This window comes from Trichomycterus rosablanca, chromosome 3 (assembly GCF_030014385.1).
Source record: "Trichomycterus rosablanca isolate fTriRos1 chromosome 3, fTriRos1.hap1, whole genome shotgun sequence".
Lineage (NCBI taxonomy): Eukaryota > Metazoa > Chordata > Actinopteri > Siluriformes > Trichomycteridae > Trichomycterus > Trichomycterus rosablanca.
This window is the reverse complement of record NC_085990.1, coordinates 25,599,676-25,624,885: the sequence shown is the minus strand read 5'-3', so window position 1 is coordinate 25,624,885 and position 25,210 is coordinate 25,599,676. Positions and strand designations below refer to the sequence as shown.

Here is a 25,210-nt window from a genome sequence, read left to right as displayed (position 1 = left end):
AATGCCCTGTGGTCTGACGAGACCAAGATAAACTTGTTTGGCTCAGATGGTGTCCAGCATGTGTGGCGGCGCCCTGGTGAGAAGTACCAAGACAACTGTATCTTGCCTACAGTCAAGCATGGTGGTGGTAGCATCATGGTCTTGGGCTGCATGAGTGTTGCTGGCACTGGGGAGCTGCAGTTCATTGAGGGAAACATGAATTCCAACATGTACTGTGACATTCTGAAACAGAGCATGATCCCCTCCCTTCGAAAACTGGGCCTCATGGCAGTTTTCCAACAGGATAACGACCCCAAACACAACCTCCAAGATGACAACTGCCTTGCTGAGGAAGCTGAAGGTAAAGGTGATGGACTAAACCCAATTGAGCACCTGTGGCGCATCCTCAAGTGGAAGGTGGAGGAGTTCAAGGTGTCTAACATCCACCAGCTCCGTGATGTCATCATGGAGGAGTGGAAGAGGATTCCAGTAGCAACCTGTGCAGCTCTGGTGAATTCCATGCCCAGGAGGGTTAAGGCAGTGCTGGATAATAATGGTGGTCACACAAAATATTGACACTTTGGGCACAATTTGGACATGTTCACTGTGGGGTGTACTCACTTATGTTGCCAGCCATTTAGACATTAATGGCTGTGTGTTGAGTTATTTTCAGAAGACAGTAAATCTACACTGCTATACAAGTTGTACACTGACTACTCTAAGTTATATCCAAGTTTTATTTCTATAGTGTTGTCCCATGAAAAGATATAATGAAATATTTGCAGAAATGTGAGGGGTGTACTCACTTTTGTGATACACTGTATATATATATATATATATATTAGGGCTGTCGAAGTTAACGCGATAATAACGCATTAACGCAATCTCAATTTAACGAGATTAAAAAAAATAGTGCCGTTAACGCACTAATTACATTACGAGATTTTTTCACTTCTAAAACTAAAGCAATTCATTTTTCACCCACGGGAGACAGATTGAATTATTCTCACTGACCACGCTCACACGCACGTTTAATGTTATTTAGTTCCGTTTGACAAAAAAAACCACTTAAAAATAGAGCTAACAGCGAAGATAACCGGTTACAAAAGCAGCGACCGCTGTTTGTGTTCAATTCTCTGTTCACAGTGTCGATACAAGTGATTCAAGAATCGATTCATTGTAAGCGCAGCGTAAGTTTCTTTTCTCAGTCATCTCTCCGTGTTTACTGTTATAATGAATGATGCGGTTGTAAATAAACACCAACTACTACAGAACATTTTGTGTGACTCGCTTACCTTATAAAGCTCAGGCTTAATTATACTGGTTATTACCACAGAGCGGGAGTCGACTCAGAGTCGTTTACGATTTACCGAGGTGAACCACGAACGTGCTGATAGAATCGGCTCAGATGGGATCGGACTGTATTATCTTTTTAAAGTAAATATTTCAATCAGCAGAATCGCATCGCATGTATGATGTGCACAACGTTAATTACGTGCGTTTATTAATGAACGTTTACGTTAGCTTGTCAGAAGCTTTCTCAATAATGTCTGTGCGGTGTTTTTTTTTTACAATTAGTGATGGCAAGCAACTGTTCCACTGCACTATTTTACACTAAAAACTAAACTATTCCATAATGCTCCAGATTGCATCATTCTAAATAGGTATCGGCGAGTACAAAAATACATGTACTCGTACTCGGTTGGGAAAAAATGGTATCGATGCATCCCTAGTGAAAACACACTCACTTCGTGTAGAAACGTCCATCAAACCATCGTCACGATACAACCACAGAAAAGTCTGTTACAATAACTACGCATCTGACATATGTACGAAGTCAAGGGTCTCTGCTAGATAGTATTACTGCCTAATATGTGAGTGAATAAAACTCCCTTACAGTTTTCTCTTGTCCCAGCCGTTTTTAACATCAGTACATTTAGCATAAAATATGTTCACCATTTTAATTGTAACATTTCCCTTAAAAATCCTTGTTTTCTATAACATTTACACAGATTTTTTTAAATGTGATTAATCGCGATTAACTATGTAAAATTCTGAGATTAATCGCGATTAAACATTTTAATCGTTTGACAGCCCTAATATATATATATATATATATATATATATATATATATATATATATATATATATATACAGTATATGCAGTGGGGCGAAAAAGTATTTAGTCAGCCACTGATTGTGCAAGTTCTCCTACTTAGAAAGATGAGAGAGGTCTGTAATTTTCATCATAGGTACACTTCAACTATGAGAGACAAAATGAGAAAAAAAAATCCAATAAATCACATTGTAGGATTTTTAAAGAATTTATTTGTAAATTATGGTGGAAAATAAGTATTTGGTCAATAACAAACAAGCAAGATTTCTGGCTCTCACAGACCTGTAACTTCTTCTTTAAGAAGCTCTTCTGTCCTCCACTCGTTACCTGTATTAATGGCACCTGTTTGACCTCGTTATCTGTATAAAAGACACCTGTCCACAGCCTCAAACAGTCAGACTCCAAACTCAACCATGGCCAAGACCAAAGAGCTGTCGAAGGACACCAGGAAGAAAATTGTAGACCTGCACCAGGCTGGGAAGAGTGAATCTACAATAGGCAAGCAGGTTGGTGTGAATAAATCAACTGTGGGAGCAATTGTAAGAAAATGGAAGACATACAAGACCATTGATAATCTCCCTCAATCTGGGGCCCCACGCAAGATCTCATCCCGTGGGGTCAAAATGATCATGAGAACGGTGAGCAAAAATCCCAGAACTACACGGAGGGACCTGATAAATGACCTGCAGAGAGCTGAGACCAAAGTAACAAAGGCTACCATCAGTAACACACTACGCCGAGAGGGACTCAAATCCTGCAGTGCCAGGTGTGTCCCCCTGCTTAAGCCAGTACATGTCCAGGCCCGTCTGAAGTTTGCCAGAGAGCATATGGATGATCCAGAAGAGGATTGGGAGAATATCATGTGGTCAGATGAAACCAAAATTGAACTTTTTGGTAAAAACTCAACTCGTCGTGTTTGGAGGAAGAAGAATGCTGAGTTGCATCCCAAGAACACCATACCTACTGTGAAGCATGGGGGTGGAAACATCATGCTTTGGGGCTGTTTTTCTGCAAAGGGGACAGGACGACTGATCCGTGTTAAGGGAAGAATGAATGGGGCCATGTATCGTGAGATTTTAAGCCAAAACCTCCTTCCATCAGTGAGAGCATTGAAGATGGAACGTGGCTGGGTCTTCCAGCATGACAATGATCCCAAACACACCGCTCGGGCAACGAAGGAGTGGCTCCGTAAAAAGCATTTCAAGGTCCTGGAGTGGCCTAGCCAGTCTCCAGACCTCAAACCCATAGAAAATTTGTGGAGTTGAAAGTCCGTGTTGCCCAGCGACAGCCCCAAAACATTACTGCTCTAGAGGAGATCTGCATGGAGGAATGGGCCAAAATACCAGCTACAGTGTGTGCAAACCTGGTGAAGACTTACAGGAAACGTTTGACCTCTGTCATTGCCAACAAAGTATATGTTACAAAGTATTGAGTTGAACTTTTGTTATTGACCAAATACTTATTTTCCACCATCATTTACAAATAAATTCTTAAAAAATCCTACAATGTGATATCCTGGATTTTTTTTTCTCATTTTGTCTCTCATATATAGTTGAAGTGTACCTATGATGAAAATTACAGACCTCTCTCATCTTTCTAAGTAGGAGAACTTGCACAATCAGTGGCTGACTAAATACTTTTTGGCCCCACTGTGTATATATACCGTGACCCTGTCGCCTTCTTTGGACCACTTTTGATAGATACTGACCACTGCAGACAGGGAACACCCCACATGAGCTGCAGTTTTGGAGATGCTCTGACCAAGTTGTCTAGCAATCACAATTTGGCCCTTGTCAAGTCAGAGCATTTTTACTGCTTCTAACACATCAACTTTGAGGATAAAATGTTCACTTGCTGCCTAATATATCACACCCACTAACAGTCCTAACAGACCTGTCAGTGGTCATAATGTTATGCCTCATCAGTGTATATCCTTGAGGGCTGTCTTTAATCAAGGTTTGCATATAAATCAAGAGACCTATTGCCAAAATGAATTTAACAGTTTTTTAACAGTAAAACAAATGTTAAATAACTGTGAACCCTTAAAACTAGTTTTTAACAGAATGTGCTGAGTAATACCATGTTTTGTTTACTGCATTCATTCAGTGCAAATATGCAAACAGGGGCAAAAAGGAAGGCAATTACTTTTTCCAACCACTGTATTTGGTTTGTGAATGGAACATGATTGCTTCCAGCTCTGCATGTCTGGTTTTTGTCAGCATCTCCTGCGTATCACCAGTGAGCTCATACTCATCAGACTGGTATGTTTAGCATGCAGTAAGTCTCACCACACTCTCCACCATCAGCTGTGTATGTGTGGAAAAAAGAGAGAGAGGAATTCGAAAATAAGCCAACACCCACTGAATATGAACAGATGCTGAGCTTTAGCAGATGCTGCGTGACAGGTAGCAGGTGAAAGTGCGAGTCGATGCTTGGTTTTTAAATGATGCAGAACCTTCATATGCATTTTATGTTGTGCAATCATCAATGCCTGCCATCGATCTGTAGAAGTCTCTGTAAGTCTTGCATGGTCGTGTTTACATTTATCATCATCTGATATCTATAATAAAGTCTACCTCGCCTCCGTCACCATGACGATGAAGGAATGAGGGAACTGAATAGAACAACACTTAAGCTGCAGAGAAAGGAACAGAGGGGAGAGGGCTCACACGATGGCAATGTGTTAATACAAGCTGCAAAAACACGAACACATTTGCATCTGGTGCTTACTAAAGCAACAGATCCCTGTCCAGCCATTCACAAAACCCACGTCTTATTTAACCATACAACAAATACACACATAAAGCAAATGTCTATGTGTAGTAAGCAAAGGAATTTATTAGTCGCTATGAAGATAAAGCACAGCATAGTGCTGATCTAGCAAGTCATTGTCATATATGAAGTACAGTATATATCTAAACTAAACATACTTTTGCTGGCCGCATTATTAGGAATACCATACTAATACTTAGCCTCTGTGCTTTTAGAACACCCTCTATTTTTTCTGTATTTTACAAGGTTTTGAGCTTTTTGACAATGTTACATTTATGGCATTTAGATGACGCTTTTATCCAAAGCAACTTACAATTGTAATTGAATACAATGTCATGTAAGCAGCTGAGGGTTAAGGACTTTGCTTTAAGGCCCAACAGTGGCAACTTCATAGAGGTGGGGCATAAACCAACAACCTTCTAAGCACTAGTCTGCTACTTTACGGACTACTCATATACCTGCTGCAAATGCATCCTAATGTACTACTTCTAAAACACAATCAACTGGATTCAGATCTGATAACTGGGTAGGCCATTGAAGTACACTTACATGATTGAGCTAGTATTCAGATGAATTGAGCTGCATTTTTAGGCTGGAAATAGCATTATAAACTGTGGCCTTAAAACATGCACATATCCAGCAATAGACTACTCACATAACTGCTGCAAATGCATCCTAATGTACTACTTCCAACATATACTCTACTGGATTCAGATCTGGTAACTGTGGAGGCCATTGAAGTACACTTACATGATTGAGCCAGTATTCAGATGAATTGTGCTTCACTTTCAAGCTGGAAATAGGCATTATAAATTGCGGCCTTAAAAACATGCACATAGTCAGCAACAAAACCTATATAGGCTGTGGATTCCTCACACTTTTGTACCTCCTTTAAGGAGTCCACGAATTCATGCTGTTTATGCTAAATTTTGACTCTGCCGTATGTATGTTAAAATAGAACTAGGGATTAATCAGACCAGATTTATTCGTTCCTCAACTGAGCCACTTTAGCCCTACATTCTTTGTTGACAGCAGTGGAACCCAGGTGTATTTTTTTAATCAGTCTAATAGACTGATTCAGTGTCTCTGGATGAATGATTCAGAAAGTATTCAGACCACTGTTTGCATACTTGATTGTGTTGTGGATTTAATTTTGAATACACATAATTGACCTTTTTACCAATCAGTCTACAAACCAAGTTGGTACATTTTAAAGAAGAATATTTGATTTGTTTATTCTCTTGAATATTTACTGAGCAAATTACAAAGAAAAGATTCAAATGTTTTCAATTTAGAATTTGACAGCTGTAACATATTTAAAAAAGTTGGGATAGAGGCACCATTGAGTTACATTACCACTAAGGACACTAATTGTTGCACTTTTGCAAGTGTAATTTTGGCCAGTCATGCATGACACAAGACTTCACCTGCTGCACAGTTTGTGCTTGCTGTTGTCTAAGTCTTCTCTTCATGATGTGCCATACGTCAGTCTATTTAAGATAAGCTCAAGCCCAGGTTGTATTTCTTGATGCAGCAAAGGACTGTATAAGTGACAACCTTATTTCAAAGCACTCCTAAGTCTATGTGGCTATAATTATCACAGTAGCATAACAGCTTCTCATGCAGTGCTGTCTGAGGGCTCAAAGATCACAAAGGGCTCAAAAATTCAACAGTGGTTTCTCGCCTTACCCTACACACACTTTATACGAGATTTCTCCAGATTCCCTGAATCTGTTCACAATATTATGTACAGTAAGTAGATGGTAAAAGACTCCTATTTCACCCCATCCTAACATTTTTTAAAAACTGAAATCTCTTATTCACAAAAGTATTCAGACCATTTGCTGTGGCATTCTAAACTGTGGTCAGGTGCATTTTGTTTAACCATTAAGATGTGTTTCAACTCGAGTCCACCTGTTGCAATGTAAGTTGATACAAAAACAAAGTTGGGAGAGGCACATACTTAAATGCCCACACTTCATTATCAGGACAAAATCCAAGCCATGAAGTCCAAAAAATGTCTGTATATCTCAAAGATCAAATTTTGGCAAGGCACTGGTCAGGGCAAAAATATCCAGGGCTTTGATTGTTCCTAAGACCACAGTGGCTTCAAATAGAAGAAAAAGCATGGCACAACATTAAACCCTTAAAGAGTTAACCATCTGGCCATCTGGGGAAAGGAGGGCCTTGGTCAGGGAGATAAGAAGGAACCTAAAGGTCATTCTAAAAAAGTTCCAAAACCTGTTAGATGAAGAATGCAGTAGATAGACCATCGCTGAAGCATGTGATAAGACAGAGTCCAACACTGATTTAAAGATATATTACAGCAAGCTCTGGGTTTGCTGAATGGCATGGACAAGACTTATGAAGAAATAGACTAGACTCTGGTCTAATGAGAGGAAAATGCAACTGTTTGGGTAGAATAGCAAGCCATATGTCTGGTGGAAAACAGACAATGCACATCATCTGGCTAATACCATTTCTAAGGTAAAACATAGTGGAGACAGCATCATGCTCCTTAAAGAAAACCTCTTAATAAACAGTTCTCTTCCAAAAGCCATAACAACACTGGAGTGGCTTTGGTGCAAGTCTCTGAATGTCCTTAAGACTATCTACAGAGGTACCTAAAGATGGCAGTTAACCATCCGGCAATCTGGGAAAGAAGGGCCTTGGTCAGGTAGATAAGAAAGTACCTAAAGGTCATTCTAAAACAGTTTCAAAACCTGTTAGATGAAGAATGCATTAGATAGACCATCGCTGAAGCATTTCATAAACCAGACCTTTAATTAGTGGTAAGACAGTCCACCACTAATAGGTACAGTGTATCACAAAAGTGAGTACACCCCTCACATTTCTGCAGATATTTAAGTATATCTTTTCATGGGACAACACTGACAAAATGACACTTTGACACAATGAAAAGTAGTCTGTGTGCAGCTTATATAACAGTGTAAATTTATTCTTCCCTCAAAATAACTCAATATACAGCCATTAATGTCTAAACCACCGGCAACAAAAGTGAGTACACCCCTAAGAGACTACACCCCTAAATGTCCAAATTGAGCACTGCTTGTCATTTTCCCTCCAAAATGTCATGTGACTCGTTAGTGTTACTAGGTCTCAGGTGTGCATAGGGAGCAGGTGTGTTCAATTTAGTAGTACAGCTCTCACACTCTCTCATACTGGTCACTGAAAGTTCCAACATGGCACCTCATGGCAAAGAACTCTCTGAGGATCTTAAAAGACGAATTGTTGCGCTACATGAAGATGGCCAAGGCTACAAGAAGATTGCCAACAACCTGAAACTAAGCTGCAGCACAGTGGCCAAGATCATCCAGCGTTTTAAAAGAGCAGGGTCCACTCAGAACAGACCTCGCGTTGGTCGTCCAAAGAAGCTGAGTGCACGTGCTCAGCGTCACATCCAACTGCTGTCTTTGAAAGATAGGCGCAGGAGTGCTGTCAGCATTGCTGCAGAGATTGAAAAGGTGGGGGGTCAGCCTGTCAGTGCTCAGACCATACGCCGCACACTACATCAAATTGGTCTGCATGGCTGTCACCCCAGAAGGAAGCCTCTTCTGAAGTCTCTACACAAGAAAGCCCGCAAACAGTTTGCTGAAGACATGTCAACAAAGGACATGGATTACTGGAACCATGTCCTATGGTCTGATGAGACCAAGATTAATTTGTTTGGTTCAGATGGTCTCAAGCATGTGTGGCGGCAATCAGGTGAGGAGTACAAAGATAAGTGTGTCATGCCTACAGTCAAGCATGGTGGTGGGAATGCCATGGTCTGGGGCTGCATGAGTGCAGCAGGTGTTGGGGAGTTACATTTCATTGAGGGACACATGAACTCCAATATGTACTGTGAAATACTGAAGCAGAGCATGATCCCCTCCCTCCGGAAACTGGGTCGCAGGGCAGTGTTCCAACATGATAATGACCCCAAACACACCTCTAAGACGACCACTGCTTTATTGAAGAGGCTGAGGGTAAAGGTGATGGACTGGCCAAGCATGTCTCCAGAGCTAAACCCAATAGAACATCTTTGGGGCATCCTCAAGCGGAAGGTGGAGGAGCGCAAAGTCTCGAATATCCGCCAGCTCCGTGATGTCGTCATGGAGGAGTGGAAAAGCATTCCAGTGGCAACCTGTGAAGCTCTGGTAAACTCCATGCCCAGGAGAGTTAAGGCAGTTCTGGGAAATAATGGTGGCCACACAAAATATTGACAATTCAGGAACTTTCACTAAGGGGTGTACTCACTTTTGTTGCCGGTGGTTTAGACATTAATGGCTGTATATTGAGTTATTTTGAGGGAAGAATAAATTTACACTGTTATATAAGCTGCACACAGACTACTTTTCATTGTGTCAAAGTGTCATTTTGTCAGTGTTGTCCCATGAAAAGATATACTTAAATATCTGCAGAAATGTGAGGGGTGTACTCACTTTTGTGATACACTGTATATGGCAGCGTGCTCCTTAAAAAAACCTCTTGAGAAACAGTTCTTCTTACAAAAGCCAGAACAACACTGGAGTTTTGGTCTCTAAATGTCTTTAAGACTTAAACCTCGTCAAATATCTACAGATATACCTAAAGATGGCAGTTCACAGATGCTCACCATGCAATCAGTTAGAGTTTAAAAGTAACTGCAAGAAGAATGGGATAAACTGCCCAAAATCAGGTGTGCAGTAGTTGTAGAGATGAACTGCAGAAGCTTTGCAGGTCTGAATACTTTTGTGATTGGCCGGAGAGTGTATCTAGAATAACATAACAAGTGCATTTTTTTCCCACACAAGTGGGCTTATTATGGGGGCACAGATGACAGGAGCTTCACTCATGAAGTCCTCACCATGAAATCACAGCTTCTGCTAGAATAATTTGGTATTCTTTCAGCATACTGGCTAAACTAATACAGTAGTATTTTGTGCAGTTTCTTATAACAAAAGTCATAACTAAAAGTTAAGAATGATAACCCTGCCTATACCCTAAACCAAACCTTACCCTTACCCTTACACATTCAGAATTTCTATTTGTGAATTGTCACAAATGTATTAATATGTTGCTAACCAGAAAGGTAAACAAACATGACCCACAAGTACTAAAGATATTCTTGCAGCCTACCTGTGGTGGAATGCAGGCTCTCAAGGCTCCAATATCGTGATAAAATGCCTCGGAGTGTGCCCTCATAGCTGGGGTAAGTTCCAGGGCCGAGACTGGCATCCGAGTCAGATCCAGGTGACAAACCAGAGCTCCCACTGCTGCTGCCACAGCTGCCGGGCAGGGGTACTGGGCACTCAGTGCTTACCTGCTGGGTGCGCATGGCAGTGCACAAACCACCAGATCTAAATGTATGTATGTGATCCAGAGAGTAGCAGCTGGTGGTGCTGCTTCCTTACTCGCAACAGTGTTTCTGCTGTACTACTGGATCTGCAGCTCCCTCTCATTCTCTCTCTCTTTCTCTCTCTCACTCATTCTCTCTCTCTCGCCATTCTCTTCGTTGCTCTCTCTAGGTCTTACTCATATTCGCTCTTCTTCTCTAGCTCACTCTCTCATTTTCTCATTCCTTTACTCTCTCACTCTCACTCAATCTTTCTCTTCACTCCTTGTCTTTATCACTCTCACGTATTCTCACATTTTAAAATTCTGATTCCAGAAGCTTTGTTGACATGACAGTGAGACCTTTGTTGCCAAAGAAGTACAGTCTACACTGTGCAATTATTACAGCTCTGCATGACAGACCTGATAATGTTGAAATCAGGGCTCAGTTGGGGCCATATCATTACCTACAGGACATCTTGTTCTTCTTTACGCTAAGGATAATTCTTAATGACTTTGGCTGTTTGTTTGGAGTCATTGTCTTGCTTCAGAATAAATTTGAAGTCAATCAGTTGTGGGAGAACTGATCTGCCTATATTTCTCATCATTGAGAACACCATTAATCCTGACCAAATCCCCAACTTTATTTGCTGAAATGTAGCCACAAACGTACAAGGAACCTTCACCATGCTTTACTGTTGGTTGCAGACACTCATTATTGTACCGCCCTCCAGCCCTTTGGTGAACAAAGGTTGACTCATAACTCCAGGGCACCTGCTGCCATTTTTTCTGCACCCAGATTCCATGTTTTCATACATAGTTGAGTCGCTTAGCCTTGTTTCGATATTAAAGGTATGGCGTCTTGGCCGCAGTTATTTCATGAAGACAACTTCTGGACAGACTTCTCCAAAGATTAGATGGGTGTGCCCTGATCCCACTACTTTCTGCCAGTTCTGAGCTGATGGCACTGCTGGACATCTTGCGATTTTAAAGGGAAGTGAGCATGATGTGTCTCATCTGCTGAACTAAGTGTTTTTGCCCGACCAGAGTGTCTACAGTCCTCAGCATTTTCTGTTGCTTAGTGCTTCTTCAAAAGAGCTTGAAATGCCAGTCTGCTATGAAATCTCTGCCTCAAAGACCTTGCTGATGCAGTGTAACTACCTTGTGTCTTGTTGCTCATTCTTGCTATGGTAGGGTGACCATATTTTGGTTTTTAAAAAAGAGGTTCGGGAAAGGAAAGGGGGGGGGGGGGGGGGTATTTCATGTCATTGATGACACCATGGCAATGTCAATGTGGTAGAGGTTTAAATAGTTGACAAATGAGTCTCCCATCAGTAGAAACCCAGCAGTAAGATGTGTCTTCTAGTGCTTGCTGAGCAATTTCCAAAGAATACAGTGCCATCACGGGGTTGACAAGAGCCTCTGTGTTAGTACATGCACGTGAAAATCAGACTTATTTTAACAAAACAGATGCACTCCTAAAAAGACCTAAAAACAAACCAATGCAAACCAATGCAAAAACATACACACAGAACAGCGAGTGCAGACTAGAAAAGCCGAATCCCGGACATTTTTGGTGATTTAAAATTCCTGTCCGGACGCATTTTTTAGGTCTCAAAAATTGGAAATGTCTGGGAAAAAGAGGACATATGGTCACCCTAGCTATGGTGTCTTCCACAACCTCACCTTTGTAGCAGTTTGGCTGTTCCTTACCCAGTTGTAAGCCTCCTACACAGCTGTTTGTGTTTCAGTTAATGACTGGGTTTCAACCTACGTACATATGAAAATGATGATCATTATCACATGTTTTGTACAACTGTTTAATCATAAACCTGACTATATCCCTACAAAATCCCTGACTTTGTGCAAGTGTACAAGAACTGATGCTGTTTCAAAGGCAAAGGGTGGTCACACTAAATACTGATTTGTCAGTTTTGTTAACTGACAAAAACAAACTGTTAACACTTTTATTTTAAAAGCATTTTTTCTTTGAGGCATTTGCTCCACACCTGCCTAAAACTCGCATGCTTTCTCACTCTTACACTCATTCTGTTACTTCTTACTTAGAATAGCATACACAATGCCTAGTTTAGACACACAATCAGGCACTAAAGGGGATGCAGGAGATGAAAAAGGTGCCATTTGACTGGCACTTAAAGAAGCTTAAAACAAGCATATATCCCCTTCACATGACCTCTCTCTCTCTTGTTCTTTTCACTATCACATTCTCTCTCTCCTGCTGAAATCTGGCAGTAATGGTAAACCCTGGAGCTTTCAGCCTGTCACACAGGAAGCTATAGCGATGGAATTTCCTGCCTCATGGACCAAATCTTATTCCCATCCACACACTAGTGTTAATAACCAAAGCTTATATACTTCAATCCAACTGTAAATGCATATGATCCATATATAATCCACAAAAGAAAATAAAACTAAATTTATACAGGCACTTTTCCGTCAGTGATAAGTATTAATAACCCTCATAAACTACAGCTGTGGTACGCTGAACTAAAGTGTCCCAACAAATAGTTCACCCAACCACTTACTTAATGATTTGGCAGCCTGATAATGATATATGATACTCCCAGTGTTCAGAAACATTCATAACATAATTTATTAGTAGTACACAGAGGAAGTCATTACAAAGTCCAAAAGTGTATTTATCAGTACTACAGGATCAACATCGAAAGATCTAAATCTACAAAAATACAGACAATAATATGATACAGGACAACAACTAGTTTGAGGTGTTGACTTGGCCTCCGAATTCCCCAGATCTCAATCCAATCGAGCATCTGTGGGATGTGCTGGACAAACAAGTCCGATCCATGGAGGCCCCATCTCGGAACTTACAGGAGTTAAAGGATCTGCTGCTAACATCTTGGTGCCAGATACCACAGCACACCTTGAGGGGTCTAGTGGAGTCCATGCCTCGACGGGTCAGGGCTGTTTTGGCAGCAAAAGGGGGATTAATATAATATTAGTAAGGTGGTCATAATGTTATACCTCATCGGTGTATATATTGTATAGCTCAGCAAGGGGGCACAATAACAATATCATGCCTTCCTGCCATGACACTAATGACCAGCAGGTGGGCATGGAAACAGTGCCAGTTAGCAGGCTTCGCATCTCATTAATCATGGCGCACCTCTTTCTGCTGAGGGAGTCTTATTAAATACCAGCCTCATTTCCAGATTGTTACTGGCTTCTCACTTGTTTTCTCCAAGCCTGTAATACTGTGCACAGTCCAGACTGGGTTTTCCACCAGTTCATATGTCAACATTCCATATGTTCTTTCTGGGTAACTCACCCAGTGTTGCATGGCCTTTTGGCATAAAGATTGCACCGATATGTGTTCCCTCAATGCTAGGTTCACATAATGCTATGCACCCATCTGTGCTGTTTGGGGGCACAGCCTGGGATTCAAACACCCAGAACTCAGAACAGGCCATGCTGTTACCAGCAGAGTGGCTCTTACCATTACACCACACAAGCCCAAAACATTGAGCCAGCCCTAAGCCAGGATGTCCCATTGTGGTTCAGAATTGTCTTGTCTTAAACATGACCTTGCTGTATAATTTAGTACAGTCATGTAATCAAACACCAAAACAAACACTAAAATCAAATTTTTGGGTCAAATTTATTGGAATGACCACTGGAAGTTGAAATGTGTTTTTGACCAACTTGAATGCAAATGCACTGCATCACAGATTTAATGGAAAAGTAAAAAATTTTAATTTGTAATAAAGTTGCAGTAAAAGAATAAAGCTTTTTTTTTACATCAAACAAGGCGGCACATAGAGCTCTTGTGGTTGATGATTAAGGCCCTACTAAATTCACTGGGAAATTTGCTTAATTTTACAGACCTACGATCGCTCGTCTATTGCTGCTGTTTGAGTTGGTCATCTTCTAGACCTTCATCAGTGCTCACAGGACACTGCCCATGGGGTGCTGTTGGCTAGATATTTTTGGATGGTGGACTATTCTCAGTCCAGCAGTGACAGTGAGGTGTTTAAAAACTCCAGCAGCATTGCTGTGTCTTAGCCACTCATACCAGCACAACACGCACTAACACACCACCACTATGTCAGTGTTGAGAATGATCCAACACCCAAATAATACCTACTCTGTAATGGTCCTGGGAGAGTCCTGACCACTGAAGAACAACATGAAAGGAATGTCTCTACAAAGCATGTAGAGAAACAGATGGACTACAGTCAGTAATTGTAGAACTACAAAGTGCTTCTATGTGGTAAGTGGAGCTGATAAAATGGACAGTGAGTGTAGAAACAAGGAGGTGGTTTTAATGTTATGGCTGATCGTGTATATATTGAGAGAGAGAGGTAGGTAGGTAGGTAGGTAGGTAGGTAGATAGATAGATAGATAGATAGATAGATAGATAGATAGATAGATAGATAGATAGATAGATAGATAGATAGATAGATAGATCTGGAGAGATTCTTTAGGAGAAATGGTATTATAAGGTGTTATAGGAGAAGGGTTGTTGCTTAAAAGTGCTGTTTTATTATGCTAATTTTGCCTAAAGCCATAACTGGGTTAGACAAGGACCATAATAAATACCAGCATACTATAATCCACTAATATGTCTCAAAGGAATCAGCTATGAGTCCTCAAAGGTTTCAAAGCTTATGGTTAAGGGCAGCCACAAATTGTTATCCCAGCATAGTAAACACAAATGGATTAAATTACACAGTGACCTCACTCTCGGTCTGTGAGGCTCAGCCACTATTACTGTCTGCATCCGGAAATGCATTTAACCAAGTGTCTGTGTAGACTGGCCAGTTGTTTTTAGCAAAGGTAGATAATTGCAGTGCATTCTATACTCCAGTCTAACTGATGTTTTCAGACCATTAAAAGTTTTTCCTTACTTACTTCATGATTAGTCTTCACCTAGGGATTATCTAATCAGTTGTACTGGCATGGGCATTTAAGGTGTTTGCTATGGCTTTTCAGTTCTTTCCTGTTTAAAGGCTGCTTAATCATTTTGATTCTTGAAAAATGTAGGCAGTTTGTTTATCTTCAACATGATAGGTAGGTAAGTAGGAAGGTATTTAAGTATGATCCTGAAGGAAATTTAGGCCTTAGTAGATACAAAAATAATATAACACACTGTGATGTACCATTACACAACCAAAAAGAGAAGTACCTTCACTATACATATGTGTAGGATACTGCAACAACCTAGACTACAATAACCTATGAGTATGGGGACTGTTAGTGCTGTATACATATAAAAAAAACAATTAAACAAAACAATAAAAATCAGTACATCATAGCTTATTAGAGCACTGTGTATTCTCTGAGGAGGAGTGGATTGACATTTAGAAATGTGCAGGTATGAAAGAAAATAATGATCTGCGGCAGACTTGATTTTAGTTCAGATGCCCCCTCCTGGTAGTATGTCAATGTTACAAAAACATTGTTCTAGAACGTGTCAGCTAAAAGCAGCAGTAAAAACCCAAGCGCCACTTATCAGTAAATAAATTAGGCTCTCTAAATGTTTAAATTGTTAACGTTTATACAAAGTGATGCTGTATCCGTCTAGTTGAGGATTTAAGGGCCTTAGGTTTCAAACATATAAGCCTTTTATTATGTTGCCTAAAAACAGCACTGCATTGACACTAACATGGTAATGACATGGTTTTGTGTGCTTATGTGAAACACCACTAACATAACAAATGCCAGCCATAAGCTGTACAAAAAATCAACCAATTGTCCCACATCTGACTAGTCAGTCACATGTACAGACTTAGTACTCACCACACGAGGACATGCGTCGTCTCCAGCCAGGGCAGTCCAGGTCAATAGGGGTGCTGTGGGAGAAGATCAGGGTTTGTAGAGGCACTTCAGGAAAGACTTTTAGAGCAGAAAGAGACAACCGGGTCCTCACCTGGAGAGAGAAGTTGTTTATTACAAACACCTCCTTGGTAATTCCCACCAATCCAGAGGTTGGCTTCTGTCCAGATTCCAACACAACAGTGGTATTTCATTACCTGGCCCAGTTATGTTGAAAGCTGGATTAGAAGAAACATCTGGCTGAAGTAATATCAGTGACTGAAATAAACAACACCCACAATTTTCTTAGAAAATCTTATGCCCAGTGTGTCTGGTGTTCTTCAATAGAGCCTATCCATCTGAGCAGTTGTTTGGCTCTGTTTAAGTTGTTTCGTGAGCCTGCTTGTTACTTGTATATATAGTAATACATCAAGGTTCAAGTCAGCTAGCAACCTATAAGTGTCACTTGGAATCCTTTCCTGCATAGATGATAAATAATAGAAAATGTTGCATGACTCCCTGTACAAGATAATAATCACTGTGTGAATGCGTCTCTAGCAGGTGAAAAGAAGTGGTTGGCTCTTGCACACATGTCAAACGCTGCATGTGTTAAGTATGGCCCACCTTGGTCAAGGTAGAAATCTGCAGCAGTAGAGAAACTAGGTAATTGGATACAACTACGTAGATTGGGAAAAGGGAAAAAATGCTGTTTTACATCTTCCTGCGTGCCTGCAATAAACACGGTTATTAAAATATTAAAATTGATATTGGGTGCTCGGGTGGCTCAGAAGTAAATTGTGCTAGCTTATTACCGCTGGGATCTAGGGTTTGAATCACCAGTGGTGCTGTCAGCTGGTCAGGTATCTACATGGAGACACGATTTGTTATGTATTGAGGGTGGAGTTATCAAGCAATGGATTGGCGCCCTGTCCAGAGTGTGGAAAATTATTCTTTACAAACCATGTGCCACAATCATTGGTAGCCCAGTATTTAATACTTTGTACAACGTCCATTTACATTTACATTTTCGGCATTTAGCAGACGCTTTTATCCAAAGCGACTTACAATCTGAGCAATTGAGGGTTAAGGGCCTTGCTCAAGGGTCCAACAGTGGCAACTTGGCACTGGTGGGGTTTGAACCAGCAACCTTCTGCTTACTAGTCCAGTACCTTAACCACTAGGCTACAACTGCCATTTGCCAATAAAACAGATTATTCCTCTTTACAGAATCTCTCCAGATGTTCCAGGGCATTCTTCTCTTTAGTTCACCCATCTGGTAGGATCAGGGGACTGAGATGACCCTGGCAGAAGGACCCATTTTTATTGACAGAGGCAGACAGACTTATAATGTCCTGGTACTACCCTGACAAGGTTCCCCAGGCCTTTGGAGGAAAAGCCTTTACTTTACAGTGGGCATCAGGTTCTTATCAACGTATTCATTCTTCTTCTTACACCAAAGTCACCTTCAGTGTTTGTTGCCAAAATCATCTGTTTCATCTGACCATAGAACATGGTTCCTGTTAAAGTACTAGCAGACTCCAGGTGCCTATTATTGAGGACAGATAACAGGAAAGGCTTTTGGAGATTTGGTAGCCCCAGGTGCCTTTTTTATATAACTCTCCAATAGTGATCCTTGGGGATTTTTTTGGCCTCTTTTACCATCCTCTGCACTATGTGTCTATGGGACAACAAAATTTGGGTCCTTGTGCAGGCAAGTTTGCAACAGTTCCAGCTGATTGGGGACATTTACAGCTGAGTAGCTATTTTCATAGCTATTTACTGACTTATAAAGGTCAACATACTTTTTCCTTATTTCAATTGTGAATTCTTTGGTCTTTCTCATGTTGAAGATTGACTAAGAAACAGAAAGTCAGAGAATTTCAGGGATGCCAGTATTTGTGGGGGGGACTACAAAAAAGTTTCCATAAATGTTTTTATCTTTGTGGCAACAATTTGGAGAAGGTACTTTCCTGTTTTAACATGACTGTGTCCCCTTTTAACAAGTTTAAAATAACTACCATGACATAAACAGAGCCCTGACCTCAACCCCTCTGAACATTTTCAGAATGAATTGGAACATCAAAAACAAGCTAGCTAACTAATCAAGTATAAAGCTGTTTGAAAAAGAAGAAACAGGACAAACTTTAAGGCAGAACAAAAGTAGACAATGCAAAAGTTCTTTAGCTCATAGAAGAAATAAAGGAAAAAGAAAACCAAAAGAAGTCGAAGTAGAAGAATGTTCTGGTCTTGCTCCAGTAGCCAGTGATTTGCAATCTTACTTGATCCAGCACTTCCAGCGGGCGAGCACCCAGCTTTGGCCCAGTTCTCGCCAGCCTCCTTTGTAGCTTCTTCTCCTCCTCAATCCACATATCATCATGAAAACATCTTCGTGCTGCAGGTTGCCTGGATACAGTATTGACAGTGCCAGTCCTGAATCCACATCTCAGGATGGAAGATCCATGAGGAGGAACATCTGCTATCTTCTTTACTGCAGGGTGACTGGAGAGATGAGGACTTTCAGGTGATGTCTTCAGCAGCACACAGGGCTGTTTTAGAGAAAGCATTTTTAGGTGGTGAACATATATGAGTTGTAAAAATACGTAATAGTAAAAAAGAAAACAGTAACCAAAGGTTCCATGTTTTAAAAGGCAAGACTGAATTACTAGTGGAAGAATAAGCTCTAAACAATAGGGTTGGCAGGACCATACTTAGGCCCTTATGGCACAGCCATATGGGTACTAGCATGTGGCAAAATAATGATGACATCCTGCCAAAAATGCATTTAAATCAGCAAATTAACTTACAGGTAACTTGTCACTATGGCACAGCTAAAAAAAAAAAGTGGGTAGTGCACACTATTATAGGTCAAAGTTGATATGCACTATTTGGTCAAAAGTATGTGGACACCTAACCATTAGCTTATTGGATGTCCCTTTCTTTTTTATGGTGATAACAGACTCAAACCTTCTGAAATGCTTTTCACAAGATGTTAGATTGTGTCTGTGGAAATTTGTGTTACTTTAGTCAAAATACCTTTTGTGAGGTCTGACACTGATGTTAGATGAGAAGGACAATGCATCCAAAAAGTCATGTGACATGCAGATGGGGACATTTTTATGAATAGTAAACATGAATATAATGGCTTTTTTTTAACTGATATTGATTATTTTATTTTATTAATTAATTTTAATTATTAATTAAGAGTTTATTTATTCCATTTAAAACTGTTCTTGTGTTCATGAAAATGTCAGGTGTAGTTTTTTTATCTTTTTTTATTATTTTCTAATTTTTGTTAATTAATCATTTAAAAAAGGAACAAAATATCCATGGGTAACTAAAATAAGTGTAGTTTTATTCATTTTAATTTCAATAAGAAAGTAAATTGGCTTACACTCTGTGAATTACATTCTGTGAACTTAAAACGATGTCTGCTGGTTTGTTGTGATTTACCAGGACAGCTCTAGATGGCAATGTTCTCAAAGTTTAAGCTGGCCACCATATTTGTGACTGGATTCATTGATAATTGAATGTTGATCAAAGCCAGCACACTGAGGGAACTTACAACCCCAAATCAGAAAAAGTTGGGACAGCATGGAAAATGCAAAAAATAAAAAACACAGAGTTTCTTACATTTACTTTGACTTTTATTTGATTGCAGACAGGATGAACCTGAGATATGTCATGTTTTATCTGCTCAACTTTAATTTATTTATTTATAAACATCCAGCATTTCAGGCCTGCAACACATTCCAAAAAAAGTTGGGACAGTAAAGCATTTACCACTTTGTAATGTTGCCATTCCTTTTCACCACACTTAAAAGACGTTTTGGCACTGAGGAGACCAAGTGATTTAGTGTTTCAGCTTTTATTTTGTCCCATTCTTCCTGCAAACACGTCTTAAGATGTGCAACAGTACGGGGTCGTCGATGTTTCAAAATTCTCCACACATTCTCTATTGGGGACAGGTCAGGACTGCAGGCAGGCCGGTCCAGTACCCATACCCTCTTCTTCCACAGCCATGCCTTTGTAATGTGTGCAGCTTTTACATTGTCGTGTTGAAAAATGCATGGACTTCCCTGAAAAAGATGATGTTTTGAAGGCAGCATATGTTGCTCTAAGATCTCAATGTACTTTTCTGCATTAATGCTGCCATCACAGAAGTGTAAATTACCTTTGCCAAGGGCACTGACACAGCCCCATACCATGACAGACCCTGGCTTTTGGACTTGCTGATAACAGTCTGGATGGTCCTTTTTGTCTTTGGTCCGGAGCACACGACGTCCATTTTTTCCAAAAAAGACCTGGAATGCTGATTCATCTGACCACAATACACGTTTCCACTGTGTGATGGTCCATCCTAGATGTATCCGAGCCCAGAGAAGTCGACGCCGCTTCTGGACATGGTTAACATAAGGCTTCTTTTTTGCACAGTAAAGTTTTAAGTTGCATTTGTGCATGTAACTCTGTATTGTAGTGCTTAACAAAGGTTTGCCAAAGTAATCCCTCACCCATGTGGTTATATCAGCTATTGTTGAGTGGCGGTTCTTGATGCAGTGTTGTCTGAAGAATAGAAGATCATGGGCGTTCAGCTTGAGCTTGTGCCGTTGGCTTTTATGCACTGAAATTCCTCCCAATTCCTTGAATCGTTTAATGACATTATGCACTGTAGAGGGAGAAATATGCAAATCCCTTCCAATCTTTCTTTGAGGTACATTGTTTTTAAACATTTCAATCATTTTCTCACGCATTTGTTGACAAACTGGAGATCCTCTGATCATCTTTGCTCATCAAAAACTTTCCTGGATGCTGCTTTTGTACCAAACCATGATTACAATCACCAGTTGACATCACCTGTTTGGAATCACATCATTATTTAGTTTTTTTTTTCACCTCATTACTAGCCCTAAATTGCCCCCGTCCCAACTTTTTCTGGAATGTGTTGCAGGCCTGAAATGCAGAATTGAAAGCAGACAAAACATGAAATATCTTGGGTTCAAACTGTCTGCAATCAAATAAAAGTCAAAGTAAATGTAAGGAACACTGCATTTTTATTCTATTTGCATTTTTTCATACTGCCCCAACTTTTCTGTTTGCCTCTAAAGTTACGGTGATGTAAAGCTTGCTAGACTGTGAAAAGTGTCACTTGTGTTTTGGCAGCTTTCAAATTTAAGTCTTGGATTACATCTTACCATCCAGACCCAGTTTCCCTTAGCACTAGGTGACTGAGTTTTCTGTCTGACTTTGGCAAGAGTTCTTTTGTATGTGTAGTCTAACTAGCACAGAGAGGTTACAGTTACAGTTAATTGTAACTATAATTGCATTATGTACATCTATTAGGTAAATACAGCACATATAGTACATCTATAAACTACACAGAATATACATAAATTGCTTGGCAAACAAGATATCACTGTAAATTAAAGCACAGATCTAAATAACACTGCCTACCTCACATCCATTGGTGTTTATTGAATGTATGAGGCTTATGTGAGACTGGCCGTCTACACTGCCATCCTCAAAAGAAAAGCTGGCTCCTGTTGGGCTAAGCAAACCCTGTCCCCCCACTTTGGGTTTAAGGGTCCTTGGTCTCTCTGGAGGGTCAGTAATATTAACACTTTGTCCAAAAAGAATCAAAGAGATCGCGTTTGCCCGTGACAAGGGATAACGGAATCCACGCCTCTGCACGGCAGACCTTGGACTGCTGGGTTTGGGACTCATTGGTCTCATTGGCGACTCAGGACTCTCATTAGTGCATGGTTGTGTTTGGGACCAGGATGAAGATAACTGATTTGTTGACATGTCCATGGATGAAAGGGGACCAGAGTCGATAGTTGATGTAGCCTCTGAGAAATCATCCAATGAGAGTTTGCCAGTTTCAGTGAAGTTAATTGAAAGGCACTTTCTGCTGCGGCCATCTGATTTGCTGCCCTGAAGAGATTCATCAGATTTGTCCAGATGGACATCACGTTTAACAAGTGAATCAGTGTGGTGCTCAGTTGCTTTAGTAGTTCCATCTTCATCTGATTCGGGAACAGAGACAGTACGCCTTTGAGGGTCCATGTCCTTGACACGTTTTTGCTTTCTCCATAATGGCTTGTTTCTCATATCTTCTGCACTCAGACACTCATTGTCCTTGTCTAGGGAACGAGTCTCAAACAAGCTGGACAGAGACTTCTGGGCCTGAGCAAAACGCAAGCGAAAACTTAAGCCCTCTGTGCTCTTGCTCCTCTTGTAGCCTGAGCAGTCATTGTTTGTGCTATGTTTAGGATGAGAAAACTCAGTGCCCTCACTCACTTCCATATCTCCTGTTTCTAGGACGTTATCACCAAGGCTGTCCTCCTCCTCTTCATCTGTGTCTACCTGATGTGTTGGTGTATTTGGTTTATTACCAACCTCACTTTTATAAAATACATCATCATCTGAGTTGTCAGCCTGACTCTCTTGCTCTCCTTCATCCTCAGGTGGGTCCTCTACTGAGTCCATGAGTGAAGTCTCACATTTACTCGCCTTGTCATCTTTTGATGTACCCTTTCCTCGTCTGAATGAGGGCATTTTGGCAAAAACTGAGAATTTGGGCAGCTTGCTTTTATTTTTCATGAGTTTCTGAGGTTTAATGCTTGGAGAATGCTGCTCTTCTTGGTCCTCACAGTTTACACTGCCCGTGTCCAGCTCCAAGGATGCTGCAGATGGACATTTGACTGAAACCTCCTCATCAGTCGGTAGGGGCTTAAATCCATTTGTTTCTGAGGTGTCAGAGCACTGCTTATCCTGTGATTCTCCTGATGGAAAAGAAAATATTTAATTTTTATTACAAGTTTAGTGTTTTAAAGAAAAATGAACTATTGATTATTTATGGATTTGATTAAAATAAAGCTAAGATATAATAGTCCTACCTAAACAACGCCAGGACTCAAGTACTCAATCACTGTTTTTTATTTTGTAAAATTTTATGGCATACATTCACTTATTAACACATTTGATATGTTCTTTGACTTTGCACATAGAATTATGACCAGAAAAGTCAGTAAAATGTTTTACAAATTAAATTGATGGTTGAATTTTTTATATCTTTTGAAAATTGGACATGCTTTCATAAAAGAAGCTGGCATTGTTTAGAAGATTTTATACACCGACTAGGCATAACATTATGACCACTGACAGGTGAAGTGAATAACACTGATTACTGTATCTCTTCATCACGGCACCTGTTAGTGGGTGGGATATATTAGCCATCAAAGTTGATGTGTTAGAAGCAGGAAAAATGGGTAAGCGTAAGGATTTGCTCGAGTTTGACAAGGGCCAAATTGTGATGGCTTAGAGGACTGGGTCAGTGCATCTCCAAAACTGCAGCTCTTGTGGTGTGTTCCCGGTCTGCAGTGGTCAGTATCTATCAAAAGTGGTCCAAGGAAGGAACAGTGGTAAACCGGCAACAGGGTCGTGGGTGGCCATAGCGCACTGACGCACGTGGGGAGCGAAGGCTGGCACGTGTGGTCCGATCCAAAAGATGAGCTACTGTAGCTCAGAATGCTAAAAAAAGTTAATGCTGGTTCTGATAGAAAGGGGTCAGAATACACAGTGCATCACATTTTGTTGCGTATGGGGCTGCATAGCCACAGACCAGTCAGGGTGCTCATGCTGACCCCTGTCCACCGCTGAAAGCACCAACAATGGGCACGTGAGCATCGGAACTGGACCACAGAGCAATGGAAGAAAGTGGCCTGGTCTGATGAATCACGTTTTCTTTTACATCACATGGATTGCCGGGTGTGTGTGCATCGCTTACCTGGGGAAGTCAATGCCTCGACGGGTCAGGGCTGTTTTGGCAGCAAAAGGGGAACCAACACAATATTAGGAAAGTGGTCATTATGTTATGCCTCATCGGTGTAGACAGTGCATTCAAATTTATATAAATATAATATTTTCCCATTTACATCAGCACAGTAAGATGTTATTAGTGATATAAATGCCGTATTTGGAGAACAATGTATATTGTTTCTAGATTATGTGCAAATACACATTTACGGTAAAAAATTTTGAATTGGATCACAGTAATATTGGAACTCAGTAAGCACACCAATTAAAAAATAAATACATTGTCTGAGGATAGCATATAGAGAGTTACCTGTGGTTAAAAGCAGACTTTGCTCACAGGAGGACAGCTCAGGGATGTCCTGATCTGACTCTGCAGGTTTAATTTTTTGACTTATGAACTGCTCAGCTTCTGTTTTTTCATGACTTATTAAGGCTTCGTCCATGGAAGCAAAGGACTTATTCAGGGAGATTCCTCCCTCTGGAATCATATCCAGGCTTTGAGACGAGAGGTGGACAGGTCCTTTCTCAGACTGGGCATACTGAACTGTTGATACTTTAGACAAAGTCAGTGAACTTTCTTCTTTTTCTGTACAGTCAGAAATAAACTGGGCAGGTTGAGATATGTCATCCTTCCCCTGGCAAAGAATATTCCTTGTCACCAGAAAATCATCAGACTTCGAAGAATCAGTCTTTTGTATGCAGTCATGTGTGTGGTTAGTATCTTCACACTTTGAAGAGTGTGTAAACTGATTGTGTCCAACATGAAGTGACTGCATAGGCTTTGTTCCAGTGCAAGATTCTGTGTCTTTGTCAACATTGTTCAAGTTTTTGTCAGCACATTTAATCCTACATTGAGAGTGTAAACATGAATCGTTATCAAGGGACACTTTTTGTTGAAGGTACCCAAGGCTTCCCACCTGTGGTTGGTAGAAATCACAATGAAACACCTCCAAGTCTTCTTCACCCAGCCCAGAGACTGCAGAATCAACACTGATCCAATCTAAAGGACACAGACCTGATATTTCTTTTAGACCTACACCTTTCGAGCTGGACACATCTTGCTTAAGTGCTTCCTGATTCTGGAACAAGCTCAAGCAACTAGATGTGGTTTGTTCACTACCCTCATATTTTAGGCAGTTACATTCATATTGAGGGGTAGAAGTTGTTTGATTACTATTCTTAGAGTCACACTCTGGACTGTTGGAAAACCCTTCTTTACAGACTGGTAAAAAACAGCTCTTAACACTTGTAGCTTTTGCAGAGCAAGACACAAGCTGATTTGCTTGAGCACTGTCCTTTTCTATCAGGCTATCATGGGGTTCTTCAATAATCCCAACAGTTCTAGTGTCTGAAAATGGTTTCTCTTGGTTATCTCTCTTAGACGTGTCAATGTCTTGCTTGTGTACCAGGTCAACAACC

The 25,210-nt window shown here is 40.6% G+C and overlaps 1 protein-coding gene across 2 annotated transcripts in view; it reads right to left on the bottom strand.

Moving 5' to 3' along the window:
- Window positions 1-24,325, bottom strand: part of LOC134309792 (rho guanine nucleotide exchange factor 4-like) — a 92,406-nt gene extending 68,081 nt beyond the window's left edge. Inside the window, exons 1-4 of one of the 2 annotated variants that reach the window (XM_062991105.1) lie at window positions 24,102-24,325; window positions 21,428-22,758; window positions 18,259-18,525; window positions 15,965-16,094 (exon numbers count right to left, since the gene is read on the bottom strand). In XM_062991105.1, coding sequence (XP_062847175.1) covers window positions 15,965-16,094; window positions 18,259-18,525; window positions 21,428-22,758; window positions 24,102-24,279 — 1,906 coding nt within the window. In that variant the 5' untranslated portion in view covers window positions 24,280-24,325. Of the gene's footprint in view, window positions 1-9,988; window positions 10,234-15,964; window positions 16,095-18,258; window positions 18,526-21,427; window positions 22,759-24,101 lie in introns of those variants that run through there. The other variant, XM_062991106.1, reaches the window with a different exon arrangement.
- Window positions 24,326-25,210: the final 885 nt, after the last annotated feature.